General features: G+C 33.2%; 1 protein-coding gene across 1 annotated transcript; it reads right to left on the bottom strand.

The window, feature by feature from the left end:
• Window positions 1-17,566: 17,566 nt before the first annotated feature.
• Window positions 17,567-19,469, bottom strand: LOC139495504 (uncharacterized). Its single transcript, XM_071283772.1, has one exon. It carries the CDS (start codon window positions 19,427-19,429, stop codon window positions 18,212-18,214), a length of 1,218 nt encoding a protein of 405 aa, XP_071139873.1. The 5' UTR covers window positions 19,430-19,469; the 3' UTR covers window positions 17,567-18,211.
• Window positions 19,470-22,174: the final 2,705 nt, after the last annotated feature.

Raw genomic sequence — 22,174 nt, 5'->3', positions numbered from 1 at the left:
AGAACAAATTTCAGCCTTTGTTTTTTTTCTACCTATTACGGTTACGGTGTTGGAACGATAACAAGGTTTTTTGGTTTCGGAGGGATTACTCCGAACCGACAAAATATTTCGACTCACAGGGTGAGTTCCGGATAGGTATTCATGACACCGATACAAAGTGTGAACATGAAAGCGACACGTCTTACGGTTACGGAGGCTAACTTCGTCAAAGTTTGGCGGAACAAAAAGAATAATAATAATAATAATAATAATCAGAAGAAATACAGTAAGGTCTTTCCCTTTAGTAAAAGGAAAGACCTTAATAATAATAAACAGAAGAAATACAGTAAGGTCTTTCCCTTTTGTAAAAGGAAAGACCTTAATTAAAATAGTACTGAAGATAAACAAGTACAGTAAGATATTTTAAAAGTACAAAATTATGATTAACATAGTCTGTATAATCTTGGAGTGCGCCTTGTCTTTTCCTTTTTTTTTTTGTCTGCATTCGTTGTCAAACCATTTATTTGATTTCCGTTTTAGTGTAAAAGAATAAAATAATAATCCAAATGACAAAATTGCTTTCATTTTGTATTAGTCGAACATATGTTAAATCTCATGTTCATAACAAATTATTTGGCCGCCCGATCGTCTATCTGAGAAGTTGAATCTAATTTTCGTTTTGAAAGTGTTGCCAGGCTGGGAGGGATAGATGGTCGAAGTTGTCGGTTTCGGTTTCTTGGAAACATAATATATCGTATTTGGTTAAAAGGCCAAAAAATTCGGAATACTTCATTCTCGTCTTAATTCCTCATAACGGACGCATCACTTTGGCAAGCGTTTTACTGCCGGTCGCAACCATATATTAAAAATTCTGCTTTATGTAATTGATGACCCTTTCTGGCAATTCTTTGTAATTCTTTTTTGTTGCTAACAACTGTTTTGATATGTTTTCTTGAAATGGTTTTTGTCCGATCTTTTCTTAAGTTTTATTCTTAGAACTTTTGTGCCCTTTGAAAACCTGTAGTGTCATCATCACCAGCAATTTCTTTTATAAGGGGAGAGAGTTGTTCTCTTCTTGAGTATAAAGATATAGTACTTCTAAATGATTGTACAGGTACAAGGTGTAACCCCATTACATTAGAACTGTCACCTACTAGTATTGGATTTTTTTTTTGTCATTCTAGTCTAGCTAGTAAAATAACATGGTCAGTTGACCTCACTAGTTCTTATGGCAGTGACCATCATGTTGTAAATGTAAATTGTAGTCATACACAAATGCTAACTGATGAAACTGAATCAGTATATAATTAAAAGAAAGCAGAGTCGGAGGCATTCTCCAGCATATGTAATGAACATTTGAGTCCCGAAATGATTTCTGTCAATATAGAAGAAACATGTTCAAAGAAACTCTTCATAGACACCAGGACTAAATTCAGTATATACGCCAGACGCGTTTCGTCTACAAAAGACTCATCATTGACGCTCGAATACAAAAAAGTCATAAAGGCCAAAAAAGTACGAAGTTGAAGAGCATAGATGGTACTGATTTTACTATATATAGAGAAAAAGAAAGAGTTTGCAGAAAAACTATTAAAGCTGCACAAGCTATGTATTGGGAGAGCAACTGTAACTCGCTATTAACCCTAACCCATTTAAAAACCAGTTAAATTTGCAAAATAAATTACTTTAAAGTTTATATACTGCACATATTTAAGTCAAATTTTCTATATATATGCATGTCAGATGTTTAAATTTGAATAGCAAATATAAATCAATTTACAAACAAAGCCAGGATTAAGATACACGCAAACACTGATTGTGGAAAAATACAAATATGAATCTGTTTATTGATATGCCGAGTTCCATATTCTTCAAATAGCTATTCATGGACTCAAACACAAAACAAGAATATCCATATAATGGGCCGTACATCTTCACAAATACAGGTAAATGCTTTAGTAGATGCAAATTCATTGTTTGAGATCTTTCTCCTGGAAGCAGAAAAGAACTTTCGGTTAATACTCCGATTTCATTTCTAAAAAAATAATTAACTTTATATACATAACACTTGAAAAAGATTACGATTTGACAAATAAACTGAAGTTTGCCAAACGCCATAGCTATAATCAGATTTATATTTGCTATGATTAATCATTACCAAATACATTCTTCAGAAACATACTTCAAAGAACACATATTTTTAAGAAGTTAAACAATCATGTACTTCCCTAGCAAATATTTTAAAACCCTTCAATTATATTTTAAATAAAAACTTCTTAAAACCACAAATGTACTTTTAAAACTGTTATAATTTTTATTTAATATGTAATCTTATTTTTAAATAAGAAAAAAAAACAATGTAAATTGAATAAGATCCAAGAATGATTTTTATTCTTTAAAGAAAAACACATTTTAAAATATTTAAATAGTTTAATAAAATAGTATTGTTTTTTGTACACACATCTAATTGCCAAATTAAAGTTGCAAGAAAAAGATTTTAGAAAAACACAAATTTAGAATGCAGCATTTCCCTTCAACTGTTACTTGTTAATTATTCAATAAAGATATTTATAGTACAATATTATAAATGTTTACATTTTAAACCATTGCTGATTGCTGCAACATTACATGTTGATATTAAAAACATATAACTAATGCTCAACTGAGTAAATTATGAAACATTAAAAAAAAACATTTATGATTTTGTTAATCTATTTGAACCACGACCATGACTAACAATTTGCATCAGGTTGAAGATATAACAGTTATACAAATTATGATATTTTAGATAAATCTGTTACATGTACTTTAACTTAATCTTGAAAAATTTAAACATAGCATAAATTAGCAATTAAAGTTTAAAATAATTCTTAGTTTAAAATAACTTTTGACAGCAACTTAAAAGATTAAAATTTGATGTCAATCAACACTCTCTGTCTTGCACAATCTACTAATACACTCTCTTGCAAACTAGTTCTCGGACTGTGTTGTTCACCAATCTGTATTTGATTTCCACTGGCAAAATTGTTAAAAAATGTTTTATCATGTCAATCTTTTCAAATAGGATTGTGCAATAAAAACCTCGAGAAACGAACATCTTCTGGATCTGAGGTGAAAACATCACCACCTTTTTCAATTCAAAATCTGTCTTCAAAAGCATAACAGCTCTCGTGATTTTATTACAAGAACTTGCCCTGAATGTCCCATGGCACTTTTTACAATTCATCCTGTATATGTCATCTTCACCTTTCACAGTGACCATTTTTACATTGTTACAAGACTCAATTGGACATGCTAAATATGGGTCTACTTCCACCACAGCCTCTACTGTTCCTACTGCCAAGCAAATATGTGCTGCGTCGTCATCATTGACCTCTTCATCTGAAGAAACTTCAAATAGTTCATCCTCTGTTACGAAAACCTATAAATAAAACAATCATATAGAAAAGTTTAAATTTCTGTCATTAATAAAAAGAATACTTTATGTAAGTTGTTGATTGTGTTTGAACTGCTATTAAAGTTTCTAAAATTTAGAAAAGTAAGACATGCACGTCCTTTACTTTAATTACAATGCATATATGATCTTGTTAACCTGGAATCCTTGTGAAATATTTTCGTTGTCGCAAGTAAAATTATATACCGCTTACGGTATTGAAATTAATCGTACAAGATTATACGAGAGCGATGAAACTTTTCAGATGGGTCATATGGAAAGAGTTATCGTTCTTTAATTTGATACCTTTACCATAAGTGCCTGCTTCGCAGACATATCAAGCCTATGGTGATCAAAATCTGAATCTAACAACTAAAAATAGAATGGGAATATTTTTTTATCGCTCGCAACATTCACCTATTGACATATTATGGCTTCACTTGGAAATGCGTTGTCCAGATTACACAATCTTCAGTAAGTTGAAGGCGGTCATCACAGAGTAGAAATAGAAGAAGTAGAGAAATAAATATGTCAACAATCTCCCCCTTTTTCAACATTCAAGTTGCTATAAATTTACCAATAACGATACAGATATAAAAATTAAAATAATTAGCTCCCCACTCTCCGTCCACATTTAAATTTGAAAATGAATACCTTTTTTACTGGTTCTGACATTCTCTGTAATGTATAATATTTTATTTGATGTGATAGATCTATTTATCTATGGGCGCAGCCATTTTTTATTTTTTGAGCATGCGCAGATCATTATTATGGCTCTGACGTCACTGTTCTATGTATTCCGTTTTGACATCTTTTTTGTCACACAATATACCTCCGTATCGATGCATTCTTTGACACTATGCAAGAAATTGTTAAAAACTATACTCTTTCAGACAGAAAAAGAATTTCTAAAATAAAATGTTAGTATGCCCTTGTTCTAGTCCGTTTTCATTAATCAATTGACAATATAAAAGGTAAACATGAACTTTAAAACGTTTGGATGACGTGACGACATGCCCATATCGCATCTGCTAAGTTTGACTTGCATGTCTCACGAGGTAGTCGGTTGCAATCAAATAAAGAAGAAGGAACGCTAGACAATTCATACTGGAATACCTCAGATGTGTTTTCAAAGAGACCATTTGCTGCTGTGGTGAGGCGTTAGAACATCAGTTGTGGATCTATATCAGTATTTAGAAAGTCTGAATCTGACTTTGACTTAGGTTTTGCTGCCAATGTTATTGATTGGTTTGACTTTTTAAAGATATAATTTAAATTTGTTTGGCCTTTCATCAGTTCTAACGTTTTATTTCCAGTACTTTCAGCTTTATCAACGTTAACATCAGGCTCTGCCTCAACACCTGTTTCAATGTTTCTAAGTGAAACATCATTTGCAAAAGGATTTCTTTCAGTAAGGTATTCCAGAATCGCAATAGTGTCCACCCTGTCTCGTTCCTTCCTTGCACGAGTAGCTTCTTTGTGCTGATCACTGGTACAATATCCAACACCAGTGATATCTTGCATGACACTGTTGTAGTCTGCACAAGCTGGCATAGATAATATCCATTGTGCTCGTTGTGATTCCCCCATTCCTCTGCCCCTGGTTAGACCTCCAGAAGATTTGACACTTCTCATCAATATTTGTTCTATTGTCAGATCTGTGGAAAGACCACTCCAAAAACGGTCAGTCCTCCTAAGCACATGGTGCCCTGCTTTGAAATGTTTATAGACTTCTGGGTGATCAAGTTCTAGTCTTTGCATCATTGACAAATAACGTAGGCCGATTTGGCATATAGATTGTGATCGGCTGCTACAAAGAACGGTAACATTTCTTGTATGCTACTTAAGTGAAGATCCCAGTTTCCTGTTCGTTCAGCTATGAGAAATTTGCTAAGAATGTTTGTCATGCGGCAAAAGTTCAACCACAAAGATGATGTTCTTGATTTACACAATTTCTCTTTTGTTGCTACCAGTCTAGTACTTATCTCAGAAAGAATTGAACTTTGTTCTACAGATTCAGTAGTTTCTTCGCCAGCAACAAATCGGTCGTATAGCTCGCATGCTTTTTCAACAATTTCGTCGCATTCACTGGAATCAACCTCTGTATCAGTTTCGTGTGCACTAGGCAGACTGACCCTGAATGATTCCTTCATAAGAAGTATATGAAGTGCGTTTTCCACCATCATAAACCCATGAACAGCTCTAGATAATGCTTTGCCACTTAGCATATGATTTACGGCATTTGATGCATATACAGTTTCTAATACTTCATGTAGACCAGAACCAGCCATAAGACGACCAATACTTCCAAGGAAGCTCATTTCAGTGTGAAATCCTCCTATACGAAGGACTATCTGTTTAAGGTAACTCTCGGTTTTTTCATTTGTGACTATACACAAAGCTTTCCAGTACAGAGGCTGATCGAACGTGACAACAGGTGGTTTTTGGTATCTGTGAGCTTCTTTGCAAATGAATTTCAAAGTGGAATACATGCAAGTTAAATCACTAGGATTTAAGTCGATCATAGGTAGAAATACGAATGATGATTTACCAGGATATGTGCCTTCCTGAACCATTTGCATATATCCAGACCAACCCGGCATAGGAGAACGCAAAGGCCATGACACCTTCCACAATAGATTTACCATATATGATTTCAGATTTAAGTATCTTAGCAGCTGCCTGGATAATGGACTTTTTTTTATTCATCAATACTACGATTTGTGTTTGTTTGTTCATAGAACTCATGCAAAATTGACCGAACTGTTTCGAAAAGTAATAACATTTGTCTTTCCATTTATTTCAGATATGATTACTTTATCTCCAAAATGTTCTTGTAATTTATTCTTCATATGTTGTACACCATACGCATCATCAATTCCACATTTTTTTCACAAGATCTGCAACTGTTATTTGTTCATTTTCATTTTGCTGTAGGTATTTTGCCGCAAACAAAAAACTCTCTGATAGAGAAGATTTTCTTCCTGCTTGTGTTTTTGCTTTTTTTTGCTGGTGGAGAAAATGCTAATGGAGTCTGCTTCGACGTCCGGAAATTTACACTGCATGTCTGGTGGTACAAAGCATCTGCAGCGTGGAGATCCTGAACAAATGCTAATCTTCCACGAACCTCAAGTGCCCATTCATCTTCACGTTGTCTACATATATCTTCAATCTTGCATTGAAACTCTGATGTGCGTACAGGAAACACGTCACTTTTTCTCTTCCTTCCTATGACCGTATCTGCAAGCTGTCCACAGAACAAACAATGTCTCTTAAAGTCAAATTCAACTTTCGACCGCAGTGTTGGTACTTTAGAGGTTTCATGTTTAACGTCTTTATTGGCTAAAGCAATGTATTTGGGATTTGTATATTATTTTCTACAATTTTGATGTAACTTCTGTCCTGCGCTGCTAACTACATTGTCTTGGCGGCTTTTACTTGCTTTATTGACACTCTGGCTGCCCTTTTCACCTAGTACTACTACAATGTCTTCGTGTGAAATTGAGTTTTGACAAATCACACACTTCTCTTTTAAGCAAGTTTCATGAAATGAAAATAAATTAATAATTACTACAGGAATATTAACGTATTATTTTTATTTATTGCGTACAAATTTTAAGGTATTTATATTTGACTGCTAGTAATACATTGTAATAACTGTTTTTAGATATTTTACCGAAATATATTTGTAATATTTTGATAACATATGTATAATGGTTTTCCTAAGATTGAAACCGCGTATATTTTAAATTAAATAAAAAATGTAGCAATTATGATAAAAACGGTGTTCCATAGACACAAGGCCTCCTTTATTTGATGAAAAGTTTTTTTTACATCTTATCTTTTCGAATGCAATATAGTGTACCTCGTGTTATCCCTTGAAATATGCATATTGTAATAAATAACGTTCAATATTGACATTCTTTTGCTTAACAGGCGTTCCATAGAAAAAAAATCTGACGTAGATTTTCCTTATATTTACAAACAGTTTTTATAATTTTTAATTGCGTGTTACAGTCTTAAAATATTTCTTTTTTCAAATTAATAGTTCGAGACGTTAACTAAGCAGTCAACTGTATCTGGAGCGTATCATTCTAGTATCCTGTGTACTTATCTTTAGTCCGTATTTTACTGGTTGAACTTTACCATCTTAACGTTATGTGCGTGTTTTGTTTCAGACTACTTTTTTAAAGACATTTCGTTGCGTTTACTTTCATTTCTAATTCACTTAGCAATATCAAAACTTTTGATATTGAGGGTTTCTGTATCCTAGGACCCACCACACAAAAAGTAATTAATATCTGTATCCCAGTATTTATTTTATTTCATTTGATGCTTCATCCATTGTAAACATTTAGTAAAGAATCTAGTTAAGGGTCAATAAAGATGATGCTCATAAATTAATGACAATCACGAATAGAAGACAGTCATGAATAGATGACAATCATGAATATATGATAGTCATGAATAGATGACAATCATGAATAGATGACAATCATGAGTAGATGATGCTCATAATTAGATAACAATCATGAAAAGATGATGCTCGTGAATAGATGACTATCATGAATAGTTAATGCTCATGAATAGATGCCAATCTCGAATAGATGACAATCATGAATAGTTGACATTCCTGAATAGATGACAATAATGAAAAGATGACAATCATGAATGGATGACAATCATGAAAAGATGATGTTCATGATAGCATGTTTTGAAGATGGATAACTATTCGGATTAAGAAAAAAGACAACCCAAAACTACCGTTAATATTAATAATTCAAATATGAATGTTTTAATCGTCAAAGGATATAGTATTTACGTTATTGATAAATTAACATTCGATGGAATCAAGTATAAACCAAAACTATCTCACGGACAAACACGCGTATTCGCACATGGATCAGATAGCGCGAAGTTCATCGGAAAATATTATGCTACGATAGAAAGTGACCATAAAATAACAGCACCGGTGTATTTGATAAAAGGTAATTTATTATGCTATGAAACATATGTTGATTTGAGCATAGTGCCGGTCCTTTCTTCATTAGTAACAAACTTACAATATTATTAAAAAAATAGTGATGTCAACGGGATCGGTAAAGTAAAAGGTGAAAAGTGATATTATTTTAACAAAAACAAGAAAAATCACAAAAAAATACTGAACTCCGCGGATTTTTTTTAATCGGACAGTACCCCACAAAACGCATTGACAACAACTGTCATATTCCCGACTTGGTACAGGCATTTTCAAATGTGGGAATAGTGGATTGACTCTGGTTTCATAGCGCTTAACCTCTCACTTGTACGACAGTTTTATCATATGCCATTATGTTTACAACGAAGCTTGAACAAAACAGACATAATAAACATTATAGTCAAAATATGGGTACCGCAGTCACTACTGTGTTACAATTTCAAAAGGAACACCTTTTACAAAAAAAACCCAACAACAGTATCTATCAATCTATGGGATATGGACATTGTGGACGCATTTAGTGGAGGCATTAACGATTAACGTCAAAATCGTACCAATTAACTTTGACTTTGATAACCTAGTTAATGAGAGCTATGGTAGTAGTAATATAACTGATGAGGTCAATATTGACAGATGCATTGACAATACCTTAGCTAAAAGGCAACCAATAGTGACTTTATTAAAGGACATTTGAAGATTCGATAGGAACATTCTACCGGTTTACGCTAATAAACCCAATGCTACATTTTCAGCACGATTTTAATCGGATGACGCTAGCAATTTCTTTAAACTGAAGCTGCAATAATTCAACAGCACAGTGACACTAAATTTCCGGGAACTTTTAACGGTAGCTGTTAAAGAGTTTCAGACAAGCTGACAACAGAAGTAGAGCAATGATACTGGCACCAAACATCAGCTTCATTCAACATCATCTGTCTGAATGACAAAGTGAGGAGCCCTAAAGAAAAATGGGACGATACTTCACATTTTATTATTTCTAGCCCTAAAGAAAAATGGGACGATACTTCACATTTTATTATTTCTAAAGTATGAAAAAGACCTTATGTGTTGATTATAAGAATGACTTGTTTGAAGGTGATCGGGAAAATATGCTTTTTCACGCATCATTTTCACCAAATTTCATTTTTCAAGGCAGAAGAGGAACTGATGAAAATACTGTTGAAAAGAGACCCCAAAAGATACAATACTTGAAAGAACAAAAAGAAAACAAATTGATGAGACCAATGAGGCAATATCTGTAAAGGCAAGAAAACGTCACTATACCGAACTTTTAGAAATTCTAATACCACACATTTTCCCTGATGATTCGAAGATTCATAAACTTATCTGTCTTGATTGTACAAGGGTTTGTCAACATCCAAAGCCTATAAACATTTATATCGAAATTGAAGAGGATGTTATTTTTATGACTACATTCTTCTTTTATCTTCTTTTTGTTACAAGATCATGAAGAAAAATGTGGTGAAATTGTTTTCCTTCAGCCAGGAACTTTAGACGATTACACAGACAAGTATGATAAGTAAGCTAGCCTAGTTTGAAATTAGAGACGATCTACACTTGAAAAAAGTTAGTAACCGCATCATTTTTGTTTTGAATATTAATAGTCAAGATAAAGTAGACGTTAAAAGTTAGTCTGCTGTTGGAAATTGTCAAACCTGTTAATGTACAGTGATTCAATTACAAATCCACTGAATATGAAAACCTTTGATAATATTACAGAATGGATTTTAAATATTCCTATATTTGGTCAACTCTTTTTACAAACATTCATAAATAACAAAAATTCAGAAGAACTGATTGAGACAAATTTGCTTCAGGCAAATTGAAAAAAAATATATATATGGCTGTTTTGACCCTCTCTTTAACCTGCTGAATAAAAAATACTATCCTGTTTTGATTCGCTTATCAACTGTCTTACTCCACTTTTTTATAGATTGATGAAGAAGAAGAGACATTTTAACAGATTTTTGAGTCGCGAAACGTAAATGAGCAAGAATCAAACATTGCTTAAAATTATTCTTATATTTCTTTCGATGATTCTTTCAATTTTACCAGTCTAAATTTTGAAGAAGATGATGAAAGTCGCACTGAAGGAAAGGATAAATAAAATACAAAAGTAAACTCCATATAAATAATAATAGGAAAGGCCATCTTAAACGCACAAAAAACTTTAATGAAAATGTAATAAAATCTCATCAACATGAAATACGAGTTCTTGCACCACAGACACATTCTGCCAAATTAGTGGTGTGGAGTGCGAGTATTCATTCCACTACATACTCAAGGGCAGTTAACTCAAGCATGTTAGAAACTATTCCTCCACAGGCACCAAACTCAATTTCTCCTGTTAATTCATTTAAACGCACGTGCTCAGATTCTAGCACTGTTTTTAACCTAGATATATCCTCATCCTTGAACAGATCTTGCATCAGTATACATAGGCCTTCAAGCTCAAAACCCTTCAGTACTAGGCTTTTAAGGGCTGCGGACTACGAATGTGGAGAATGTATACTGAGCAATGCTAAATATACTGATCTTAAAGAATATTGCTCACAGTTAGAGAGAGATGCACAATTTTGGAAAAAAAAGAGTCTTTAAAACTCCAATCTGAGCTAGTTGTTTGCTAATTGTTTTACATTGTCTTATTGTGGGTCCTTTTATAGCTGACTATGCAGTATCGGCTTTGATAAGCCTTTACTAGAAATTTCGATGACTATCCAACATTGTCCAAATAATGACAAAGATTATTGTATCCCTTAATTGAAAAAAATAAAAGTTTTCTTGAGAACAATTTCTTTTGAATATTTTTCGATTTCGACAAGGTTTCATAGAAAACGTGTATACATATACTTAATGTGAAATTAGCAGGATATAACTACTAAACAATTTTAAAACTTGTTTGTTATTTTTAGCCTGTCATCTGTCTCTTAAACAGAGCAACTCTTAGAAGAGATGGTAGATCCGAAAGTACAAGATATTTTACCTCTTTAGGTAAGGCATATGAAACTTTTGCGTTGAATTTTTTTTTTTATATATAAATGGAGATAATATTGAACATTTTTCCTCTTTTTATATGAAAAAGAAATGTTGGAGCCATTGCCAATTAGACAAATGTCCATTGGAGTTGCAATGACAATCATATAAAAATGTTCAACAGCAAAGTTTAAATTATTTTTTGTATTATTGATATAAAAGATGCAGCTGCTTTATACTGGAATACATTGTATGGAAAACTGAAAGGAGTGATGATTAAAATAGTGTCAAATCAAGTGCTTTGTTCGGGGTGAATTTGATTCATACAGTTGATTTGTAGATCAGAAGTTTTTTTTTAATTTGTTTTGGAAGAATAAACGGGAATGATAAGAACATCAATATGTCAAGTCTTATTCTAACATACCCGAACAATTAGCTGTACTGGAAACCCAGAATTACTTTTGGGAGGTATATCAACAGCAATGGACACAGTGAAAACAAATATGGAGTATCTGATAACCTTGATAAATTCTAGGAGTGCGGGTAAAGGACCTCCATTTAGGCATTCCGCGCACGCTTCCTGTAAATACTTAAAATGATAAACAAGTTCTATTGAAATGACCTGTTACAACACCAATCATCAAACAAACGGTGGTTACAATCCTAAGGAGCAATGGTGTTATTTAAGGCAAGGATGCAATAATTAACTTTAATACCAGAAAACCAGTTGGAATACGTTAATTTCAGTTGGCCACCAATGGAATAAAATATTAGTGTCTTATAAATTCTTACTAATACACAAATACTTTCACATGAGTGTCATGATGAAGAGTAACTTTGAAAAAAAACCCAGTAAAATATGTATGCCACATTTGTAAAGCATTCTTTTGAATAAAACCAATGCTAAAAAGACACGAAGAACTGCAAATAAAAGGCATTATAAACCAATCTAGGAAAAAAAGCAAAACCGACTTATTTGGGAACGACAAAAGGAACAGTCAATTACATGAGAAGAAGATAGAAGATCCTTTGAATGCAGACACCAACATAGATTTAGAAGGAAGGTGACTGTTGACATTAGAGAACCTATAGGGGTTTGTTTATTTGGAAAAAATTTACATAACGACTCAAGCCGATCATCTTTGGCATTAAACATGTAGGCCTACATCAGATACAGTTCTTTTCGGTATTTATACATCTTCGGATTTCAAATGTTTGCCTTTGAGCGTTCCTGGTGAAGGTTAATCCAGAAAAGCGCAACAAATAATTAATAAACTCATCATAGATACCAGTACTAAATTATATATATACGCTAGAATCCCGTTTCGTCTACAAAAAAAGCATCAGTGACGCTTGGATCCAAAAAAGGCCAAATAAAGTACGAAGTTGAAGAGCATTGAGGACCAAAATTCATGAAAGTTTTGCCAAATACAGCTAAGGTAATCTATGCCCGAGGTAGAAAAGCCTTAGCATTTCAGAAATTCTAACTTTTGTTAACAGTTTATTCATAATTATAACAATATCAATGATAAATCAGGTCAGCACAAACAAACAGTGCTAATTACTGGGCTTGTGATACCCTCGGGGAAATAAATCTCCACCAGCAGTGGCACCGACCTAGTGGTTTTGAACAATCTCATCATAGATATCATGACTAAATTTTATATATACATCAGACGCGTCTTTCGTCTACAAAAGACTCATCAGTGACGCTCGAATCGAAAAAGTTAAAAGTTAAACGTGTTGTTTACAAATTTTAGTTTCACCCGGTATAGCAGAGAACCACATTTTCATTTCTATAGATATTGGCAACATTTGGAATAGTATGACGGCGACAAAAGACTGTAAATCCTTTTTCGACATGTCTACTATATTTTAATTAACATTGTAATAACAATTCGTAGTTTTCTGATTATTGTTTTATTTGGAAATTGTCGATCTCTTAAAGGAATGTATGTAATATACAATGAATGACAAAAACATTTAACATTGTTACTATACAGATCATATCAAAGATATTTTATGATAATAAGCTCTTTTTTGCCAGCAGTAGAACCATTTGAATTGCATGGGATTCAAGATGGTCACGTACGCATCAATTGCAGACAACAGTCAATTGTAATAATTATTATGCTTAAATAAGAATAGGGCGTTAACGATTATTAAATGAAAGTAATCAATGAAATAAATATATTCGTCATCTAATCTCCTTATATTGACATTCGCTATATTAGTTCTTTGAGCTTCCTCGAGTCTCTAAATGTATTGTTTTGTTAACATTTTAAGTCAATTTATCTATTCTTCATTGTTAATGCATGTCGAAATGTTTTGCCAAGAATGATTAATAAATTGCAGTTTCCTCTAAGTTTAGTATTTTTGTGATTTTACTTTTTAGTTGTATTTAAGCACTAACGTAAAATAGTCTTAAAACAACTTCATAACGATATGGGACATGTTGGAAAGGAAAGAGTATGGGCTCTCACTAGAGAAAGATTGTATTGGCCTTATATGTTCAAAGAAGTCAGAGATCACAGATGTGCACAGCGAGTTTAACCAACTAAGCCATGTGAAGTCTAACTATGATAGAAGATGTGAAAGTGATCCTGTATTCTGCAACCCAAACAGCAAGATAACTGTTGCAAGAGTATTAAGAAAGATTGGTACAGAAAATGGCATTGTCAGATATGATGGAAATCTCAGCGCCACTTGTCAGTTGTATGCTGTGGTGGGTTACCATACCTATAATCATTGAGAAATTGAAAGAGGAAGCTGCTGTTGTGCCAATAAAAGGTGTTCAAAGTCATTTTTGTCAACAGATTTTTTAAAATAGTTTTGCATTGTACATGTATGCATACAATTTGAGCTCTTTGAATGTGTGTATGGAACTAAATTTATGGAAAGAAATCATGAAATCAATTTTTCATCAACACCAATGCATTCAAATATTCTCTTGAAGAACTTAAAACATCTCTGTCGAAAGCCCATGATACAGCTTGTGGGCCTGATAATATTCACTACCAACTCTTAAAACACTTGCCAGATTCCTCACTAGAAGCTCTCTTGCAGCTCATGAATAAAATCTGGGAATCTGGTGACTTACCATCAATCTTGAAGCTTGCAACCGTCGTGCCTATTCCAAAACCAAGTAAAGATCATACGGATCCTATTAATTATCGACCAATTGCTCTTACCAGTTGTGTCTGTAAAACACTCGAACGGATGGTCAATGATCGCCTTGTTTGGTTCTTGGAATCCAATGGGCTATCAGCCAATATCCAGTGTGGATTCCGACAGGGCCGCAGTACTCTTGATCATCTTGTTCGATTCGAATCATTTGTCCGTAATGGTTTTGCGAAAAATGAACATGTGGTGTCGGTCTTTTTCGACCTTGAGAAGGCCTATGATACTGCATTGAAATATGGTATTTTAAAAGACCTATTTGATATGGGGTTGAAAGGCAATATGCCTAATTTTATTTCTAATTTTCTCTCTAACAGACAATTTAATGTTAGAGTTAATTCGACCATGTCTGATCTGTATGATCAAGAGATGGGTGTCCCTCAGGGCAGTATTTTATCTGTTACATTATTTAGTCTTAAAATCAACAGCCTTGTTGAAGTTTTAAAACATAATATTGAAGGTTCATTGTACGTTGATGATATTTTAATATGTTACAGAGGCAAAAATATGAATAACATTGAAAGACAATTACAATTATGTTGATTGATGATTTATGTATGATAAAATTACCAAGATGGTGACCGAGTTGCATCTGCTGCTGTCTTCAGGGACAGAGCTGCAACCCTCCGTTTGCCATCTGATGCATCCATCTTTACTGCTGAAGCAGAAGCAATAATTTTGGCTTTGAAATTTATTGCTTCTTTAGATAAATCCAAATTTATTATATGTTCGGATTCACTTTCATGCTTACAAGCTATACGAAATACTAAAATTAAAAACCCAACAATCCTGAAAATTTTATATATAATGAGGAATTTAAAAATTCTTCTGAAAGAAATAATATTTCTATGGGTTCCGAGTCATGTTGGAATCCTTGGAAACACAGCTGTAGACCTTGAGGCAATGAATGCCCTGGGTGACCCTCTATCTAACTGTGATATACCATATACTGATTTTAAATCTAATATTAGAGAATATGTTTTTAATATATTGAAAAATAAATGGAGTAAAAAAGACGATAATAAATTGCATAAAATTAAACCTAATTTAGTCAAACCTTTTAATTATGTGCAGAAAAGGTCAGTGTGTTATTACTAGATGTCGTATTGGTCATACTAGAATAACACACGAGTATCTTTTAAAAAATGAAGATGAACCACAATGTGTTCCTTGAAACTGCAAGTATACTATTAAACATGTTTTAATTAATTGTATTGACTTTGCTGATATTCGTAAGAAGCATTTCAATGTCAATAATATGTATGATTTATTTAATAATGTTCCATTTACAAATATTGTTGCTTTTTTAAAAGAAATTGGAATTTATTATAGAATATAAAAATGTTATTATATTTAAATCGATTTTAATTTTTATCACATTATTTTACTGTTGATTTTTATTTGTATATACTCAATTGCTTTAGTCAAGAATTTTAGTATATTGAAGGACTGTTTGTCTTATTTTTAAAATATGCTTTAAATTGTAAAGATATTCGAATAAGCTCTCGCCGCGATATAGCCTTGTTTTGCTAATGCGGCTTAAAGCAACCAACAATCAATTCCTTTGAGCATGTCAAATCCTTTAAGGTGGTACCCAACACTACAGTGAATTAACTCTATCAAGTCAGCTTAACGTTTAAATTACGTTGTGTTGATAAGGGAGTGTTTGTCAAAGTGCTTCAATACTATATATAACCAGTGTAATTTTTCTGATAATATGGTTGGTTCAAAATTTTTGAAGTTTTGAAATTTTGTTAAAGGGTGGAAGCAAATATTTTGGATACCTTCATGAAAAACTACGACCGATTGTATGTTTATTTTATTCATAGCACCATCCATTCACGAGATACAGAACACTACATTCAGAAGGTCGAGAAAGATCGAACAAAGAAATACAATAACTATCAAAGCGAATGTCCATATAAGGAGATTCGGTGACGATGGGTTTAGTGCAGTTTCATGAGCTTAGTGCACCAATGCGGCAAAGTGGAAAGGGATTAATATAAGTTGTAAAACTTGTTTCCCAATCCACTATAAATAAATATGTTTAAACTAAACCAATGCGGCTTGGTGTTTAGACGCTCCCCTTAAATGTTGTGTTTATACTTAACCCAATTGTTCAGGGTTCGACATCTGCGGTCGTTTAAAGATGTACCCTGGGGAGCATCTGGTTAGACTCTATCGACGTATCTTCTTCATAAGTTATCATTTTATGGTATAGGAAATTGAAATCGTGATTTTGTCGTCATATGTTTCACCAGATTATTGTATTTCATTAGATGGATCAGAAGTTAAATGGTAGTTCCTGCGAGAAAAGTATGTGATATACATCAAATAACAAAAATATTACATAGTGACTGAATTGCTACTATACAGATCACATCAAAAATATTTATGATAAACATTTCTTTTGTTTCCGGGTTGAAATGAGTGTAGAAATACACATCAAATAACAAAAATATTACATAGTGACTGAATTGCTACTAAACAGATCACATCAAAAATATTTTATGATAAAAATTTCTTTGTTTCCGGTTTGAAATGAGAGTAGAAATGTAAGAAACATGAGATTCAAGATGTGTTTCAAGATGTTCACGATCAAATTCAACTGCAGGCAATAGCCAATTATTATAATGCAAAAGACAGCATTAGTCGGAAACGATTTTTAAATAAAAGCTATCACATAAATAGTTATGTTCGTCACCGAATCTCCTTATATGGGAATGTAGGAAAAAAAGTCACAGGAAAAAAAGTCACAATTAATATTTTGTATGAAAACTGTCATATGATCTGCACTTATATATTGGTAATGACTTTTGTCTGTGTGTGTTTTTTTTTCTACTGTTCATGTGCAAGTATGGTTTTGTGTTTTTTGTATCCCATGTCCTTTTGTTTTATTATAAAATCTAGAATGTAAACTAGGAAATGTGTCAAAGAGACAACAGCAGACGTTCACCAACAGGTCTTCAATGTCATTCAAAGGATTTTTTTGTAATGTTACTGATACATGTTTTGTTGTAATTATTTTTGTTTCATGTGTTTTTACATTAGAAGCAAATTAGACAGCTTAGCATATGTTTCTACAAAAGCAAAAGAAAACCTGTACACGCTCGTGAACTGATACAATGTATGTTTTGTTGTAATAAGTTTTGTTTCATATCTTTCTTGAATGATGCTAGTTATAGACAGCTAAACGTATTTTTCTACAAGTCTTATGCTCTTTTGCTTTGGAAATTACACGTAAAATCGCAAAGCAAAAGAAAACCTGTACAAGCTCGTGTATTGATATATTAAAAAAGAAGATGTGGTACCCAACTGTCCACAAGAGACCAAAATGACACAGAAATTAACAAACATAGGTCACCTGTACAAGATCGTGTACTGATACATGTTGAAGTTCTTTTTGTTTCATACCTTTTTTTTTATGTATGACCTGTTGATATAGTGTTAAAGAAATAAATTAAGCAAAACGAATTGAATGTAGTAATGTAGATTTAATGTATACATCATAATAATATAAGTCAATAATAGTAACATAATAAATAATCAAGCACAAATAAATGTCTTTATCAATGAACAACAGATAATGAACATGTGATGCACATAGTTTTACTTAAAGTTCACTTGATATATAGCAGAGATGACAACTAATGGTTAAGTCTTATGTTCCAACCAACACCCCTGAGAAATTCTGCAATGGTCTTGTTGCCTGATGTCAAGTCTCTGCACAAGTTTTGAAGTCTTAGTTGAAGTTGGACATAACGTTGTTGGACCCGTTTAACTGGTGGGGTGCCTACAGCGTCTTGTTGTATCAAGGTTCTCACTGTAGCTTCTTCTTTCTGGCACCATTCTACTACTCTCCATATTGATGGGTGGGCATAACCTACTAAGTTGAAGAATTTGTTGTTCCAACCTTCACATACATTGTTGGTTCTTGAATCACCGTTGACTGTTGCGTCATGGACATTCCATATAGTTGGTGGGAACATGGTAGGAGTGCGACGCATTACTAAACGGAGACCTTGACCTGGTGCTGGGTTACGTCTCATGTTGCCACTTACATAGGTTGCATCAAAGTAATCAAGAAGTTCAGCTGCTTCTGGTGGGTCATCTGGACACAAAGTTCTTAGCAGGTGGACACCATTTGGCAAATCAGCTACAGGCAGAAAGGCAAGGCCGTCCATCATACCACAGAACAAGCGGAAGTCATCGCTAATCTTGTAGTGGGGAACCAAACCAAGGCTCTGTATCTTTCTCCAAGTTGCTTGTGTAAGATGATAGAAACATCCCTGGTTGTTGATATGGCGGCCAAATACTGCCGACACTGCACGTAGAACGCCATCTTCGAAGTCTGTTACCACAGTCTGAACATTCAACTGTAGGTGGCTGGCTTGGCATTTGTCGACCAATGACTGAAATAACTCTCTGTATGTATCTTGATTCTTGTTCGGCAAGAAAGCATACACTGTGGTGACTGTAACATCTTTAAAAGGTACTCGGATGGTGTACAGCTGTTTAAAAGGATGTGGAGCTACAGAGAAAGTACCATCCATAAAAAAGGTATGGGCTTCAGCAAGACGTCTTAAACTGTCAGGACTACAAAAGACCAACATTCTGTTCTCAGCATTCTGTCCATTGTCATACAGTAGGAACTGTTGGTGGTTGGTTGTAATAGTGAATTCTGCTGGCAGTGTGACATCTACAAAGCTCTGGGGAACAGGTGGTGTTGGACGCTGGTTGCGCATGGTGCGTTTACAATTCTCTTCTCTGGGCATCATTGCTTGCACATCATCTTCACATGTTGAAACAACCTGGGCGAAGATCTGGCTTGGTTTGTCTCTGGTGAGAGCAGCCTGCTCTTTCATTGCGTACCTGGACTTAGTGTACTTTATGCTAATATCACTTGGATCATGGTTGTGTGGCTGGCCAGGAGTGGGATTTTCATTCTGCAGAGAAGTTGTAATGGACCCTTTACATGCAGTGCTGGATCGCTTCACACATTTCCACCACTGTACTGTCTTTCTGGTAGTATGCTTAGTGTACATGTACCCCTGGTAGCAAAGTTTGGAACCACCTTTGTTGCTCTTGATGACTTCCATACTTGATTTAATAACACTTGAAATTATTTTTTTCTTTTATAGAAAAGTAAATGAAGTCATACATTTTCTTTAATTTGAGTCAAAGTTAGAAAGTCTATGATATGGTTTGACCACATGTTATTGTGATTTTTGTTTTTCTATAGCTGTGTTTTTACCAATTTCATGAGAATCCTTCAATTACATGTTAAACAAACAAAGCATCCCCATTAACAATAATTATGTAATTACAACATTTATTGACAGTGACTGTTGAGATTAATTAGTGGCTTCTTGTGGCACCTTTCCCTTTTTTGCAGACCTTTCACTTCCTCTTTTGGAAGGAAGCCCTACCCATGAAAAACAACTAGGGCTTATCATGAATGAAAAGGAAACAAATGGCTTATCCTGTTTGTTTAAGAGTTTGGTTTTAAAAAGAGAACATAAATTATTACACTTTTCATTTTTTTGGTGTATTTATTAAAAAAAAAAATGATGAAAAACATATATTTTTTTATTTTATTAACCCATAAATAAAACGAAATCTGTTAATATCGATGTGCGCTTTACCTATATAAATTTTAAAAGCTTTTATTTAAAAATAATTGATCTGATACACTTTTACAAGTAGTATTATTTTTATTTAACAAAACTACATTTTTTTAAATTATCTATTTCATACAGCTGATATACAAAATCACTTTTGTCATGTGCATTCCAACATACTTCTTATAAAACATTTTATATACTTCTTTCAAATAATTTTATAATTGTGACTTTTTTTCCTGTGACTTTTTTTCCTAGAGGTTTTGTGACTTTTTTTCCTGTGACTTTTTTTCCGTTGACCTTATATGGACATTCGCTTTGATAGTTGTTGTATTTCTTTGTTTGATCTACCTCGACTATTTGAATGTAGTGTTCTTTTTACATTTGAAGGGAATTTAAATTAATTAACATTGTTACCACATCTCGTAATGTTTAAAGGTAAACTCCCGAACATACCAAACACTGATTTCCTGAAATTATGGAGCAGTTGAGGTTTTACAGTATATACGAATTCATAACGCTAATGCTTTTCTTCAATGTGTCATCACGGAACAAATTTATCTCCAACAGTCTTGCAGGATCTTGGCATTGGTGCCAGAATCATTGGATATAGAGTACTCGAAATTTGTACCACTCAAGTGGGGATTTTCATGTATTTTAGTGGCAATCATAGAGACTCAGAACCCATAAATTCTAAGATATTAATCTAAAGAATTTTTTTTAAGAAACTAGTTTATACTGTCCTTTCTAAACAGTTATGCAAAGATATTATTTCAGCAAAGGAATCAGAATTTACATGGCAGTTCCCTGCGAGAAATGTATGTGATATACATTAAATAACTAAAACATTACATAGTGACTGAATTGCTACTATACAGATCACATCAAAAATATTTTATGATAAAAAGTTCTTGGTTTGCGGGTTGAAATGAGAGTAGAAATGTATGAAACATGGGATTCAAGATGTTCACGATCAAATTCAACTGCAGTCAATAGCCAATATTATAACGTAAAAGAAGAATTAGTCGGAAACGATTTTTAAATAAAAGCTATCACATAAATAGTTATGTTCGTCACCGAATCTCCTTATATGGACATTCGCTTTGATAGTTATTGTATTTCTTTGTTTGATCTTTCTCGACCTTCTGAATGTAGTGTTCTGTATCTCGTAATGTTTTCGCAAGTACGATTGATGAAATGCAGATTAACATCAAAGTTATTTTCTTATTCTCTTCAAGCAGTACACTTTTTTTTAAAGGTAAACTCCCGAACATACCAAACACGGATTTCCTGAAATTATGGAGCAGTTGAGGTTGTACAGTGTATACGAGTTCATAACGTTAATGATTCTCTTCAATTTGTCATCACGGGGGGTTGGCTATGGATTTTTTTGTGGATAAATTCCTTTTTTTCAAACAAACTTTTTTTTTCGCAACAAGTCAAAAAAAATTTTCTTTCAATTTGTTGTTTTGCTGTAAAATTTAATTTCACTTATATGGTGAAGTGCAACAAACATACATCATGTTCATCATGCACATTACATCAAACAACAAAGTAGCAAAATTCATTCGGGTGTCACATCAGGTACATTTTCTGTAAACGTAAAATGTTAAAGCAATTATTACCATTTCTTATAAAAAAAACATTCCAAGGCAACCTATGGGTCTTCAGGTTAAAATATATATAGAGATTTAAACCAAATGCTATTCAGTTCCATGTTTCTCCTGGAGCTTTATGCAATGTCTTTGTTTTTTACAATGCTTTATTCATACCGGTAGTATAATTTATGATAATGCTGTGCCTGTAATTGTATGTGAATCAACAAAATAAAACATGAAACTGTTGCTTTTGATCATATTATAAAGACAACATATGTTAAATGCCTCTATTAAGTATACATGTACTTTTATTTACAATACATTGGAAAAGTAGGATAGGACACCAACTTTGTTATTACTAAGTTGGCATAGGACATCATTTTTTTCAGTC

This window comes from Mytilus edulis, chromosome 11, assembly GCF_963676685.1.
Source record: "Mytilus edulis chromosome 11, xbMytEdul2.2, whole genome shotgun sequence".
In the NCBI taxonomy this organism is placed as follows: domain Eukaryota; kingdom Metazoa; phylum Mollusca; class Bivalvia; order Mytilida; family Mytilidae; genus Mytilus; species Mytilus edulis.
The sequence above is the reverse complement of the archived record's forward strand: the minus strand, read 5'-3'. Positions and strand labels throughout refer to the sequence as shown.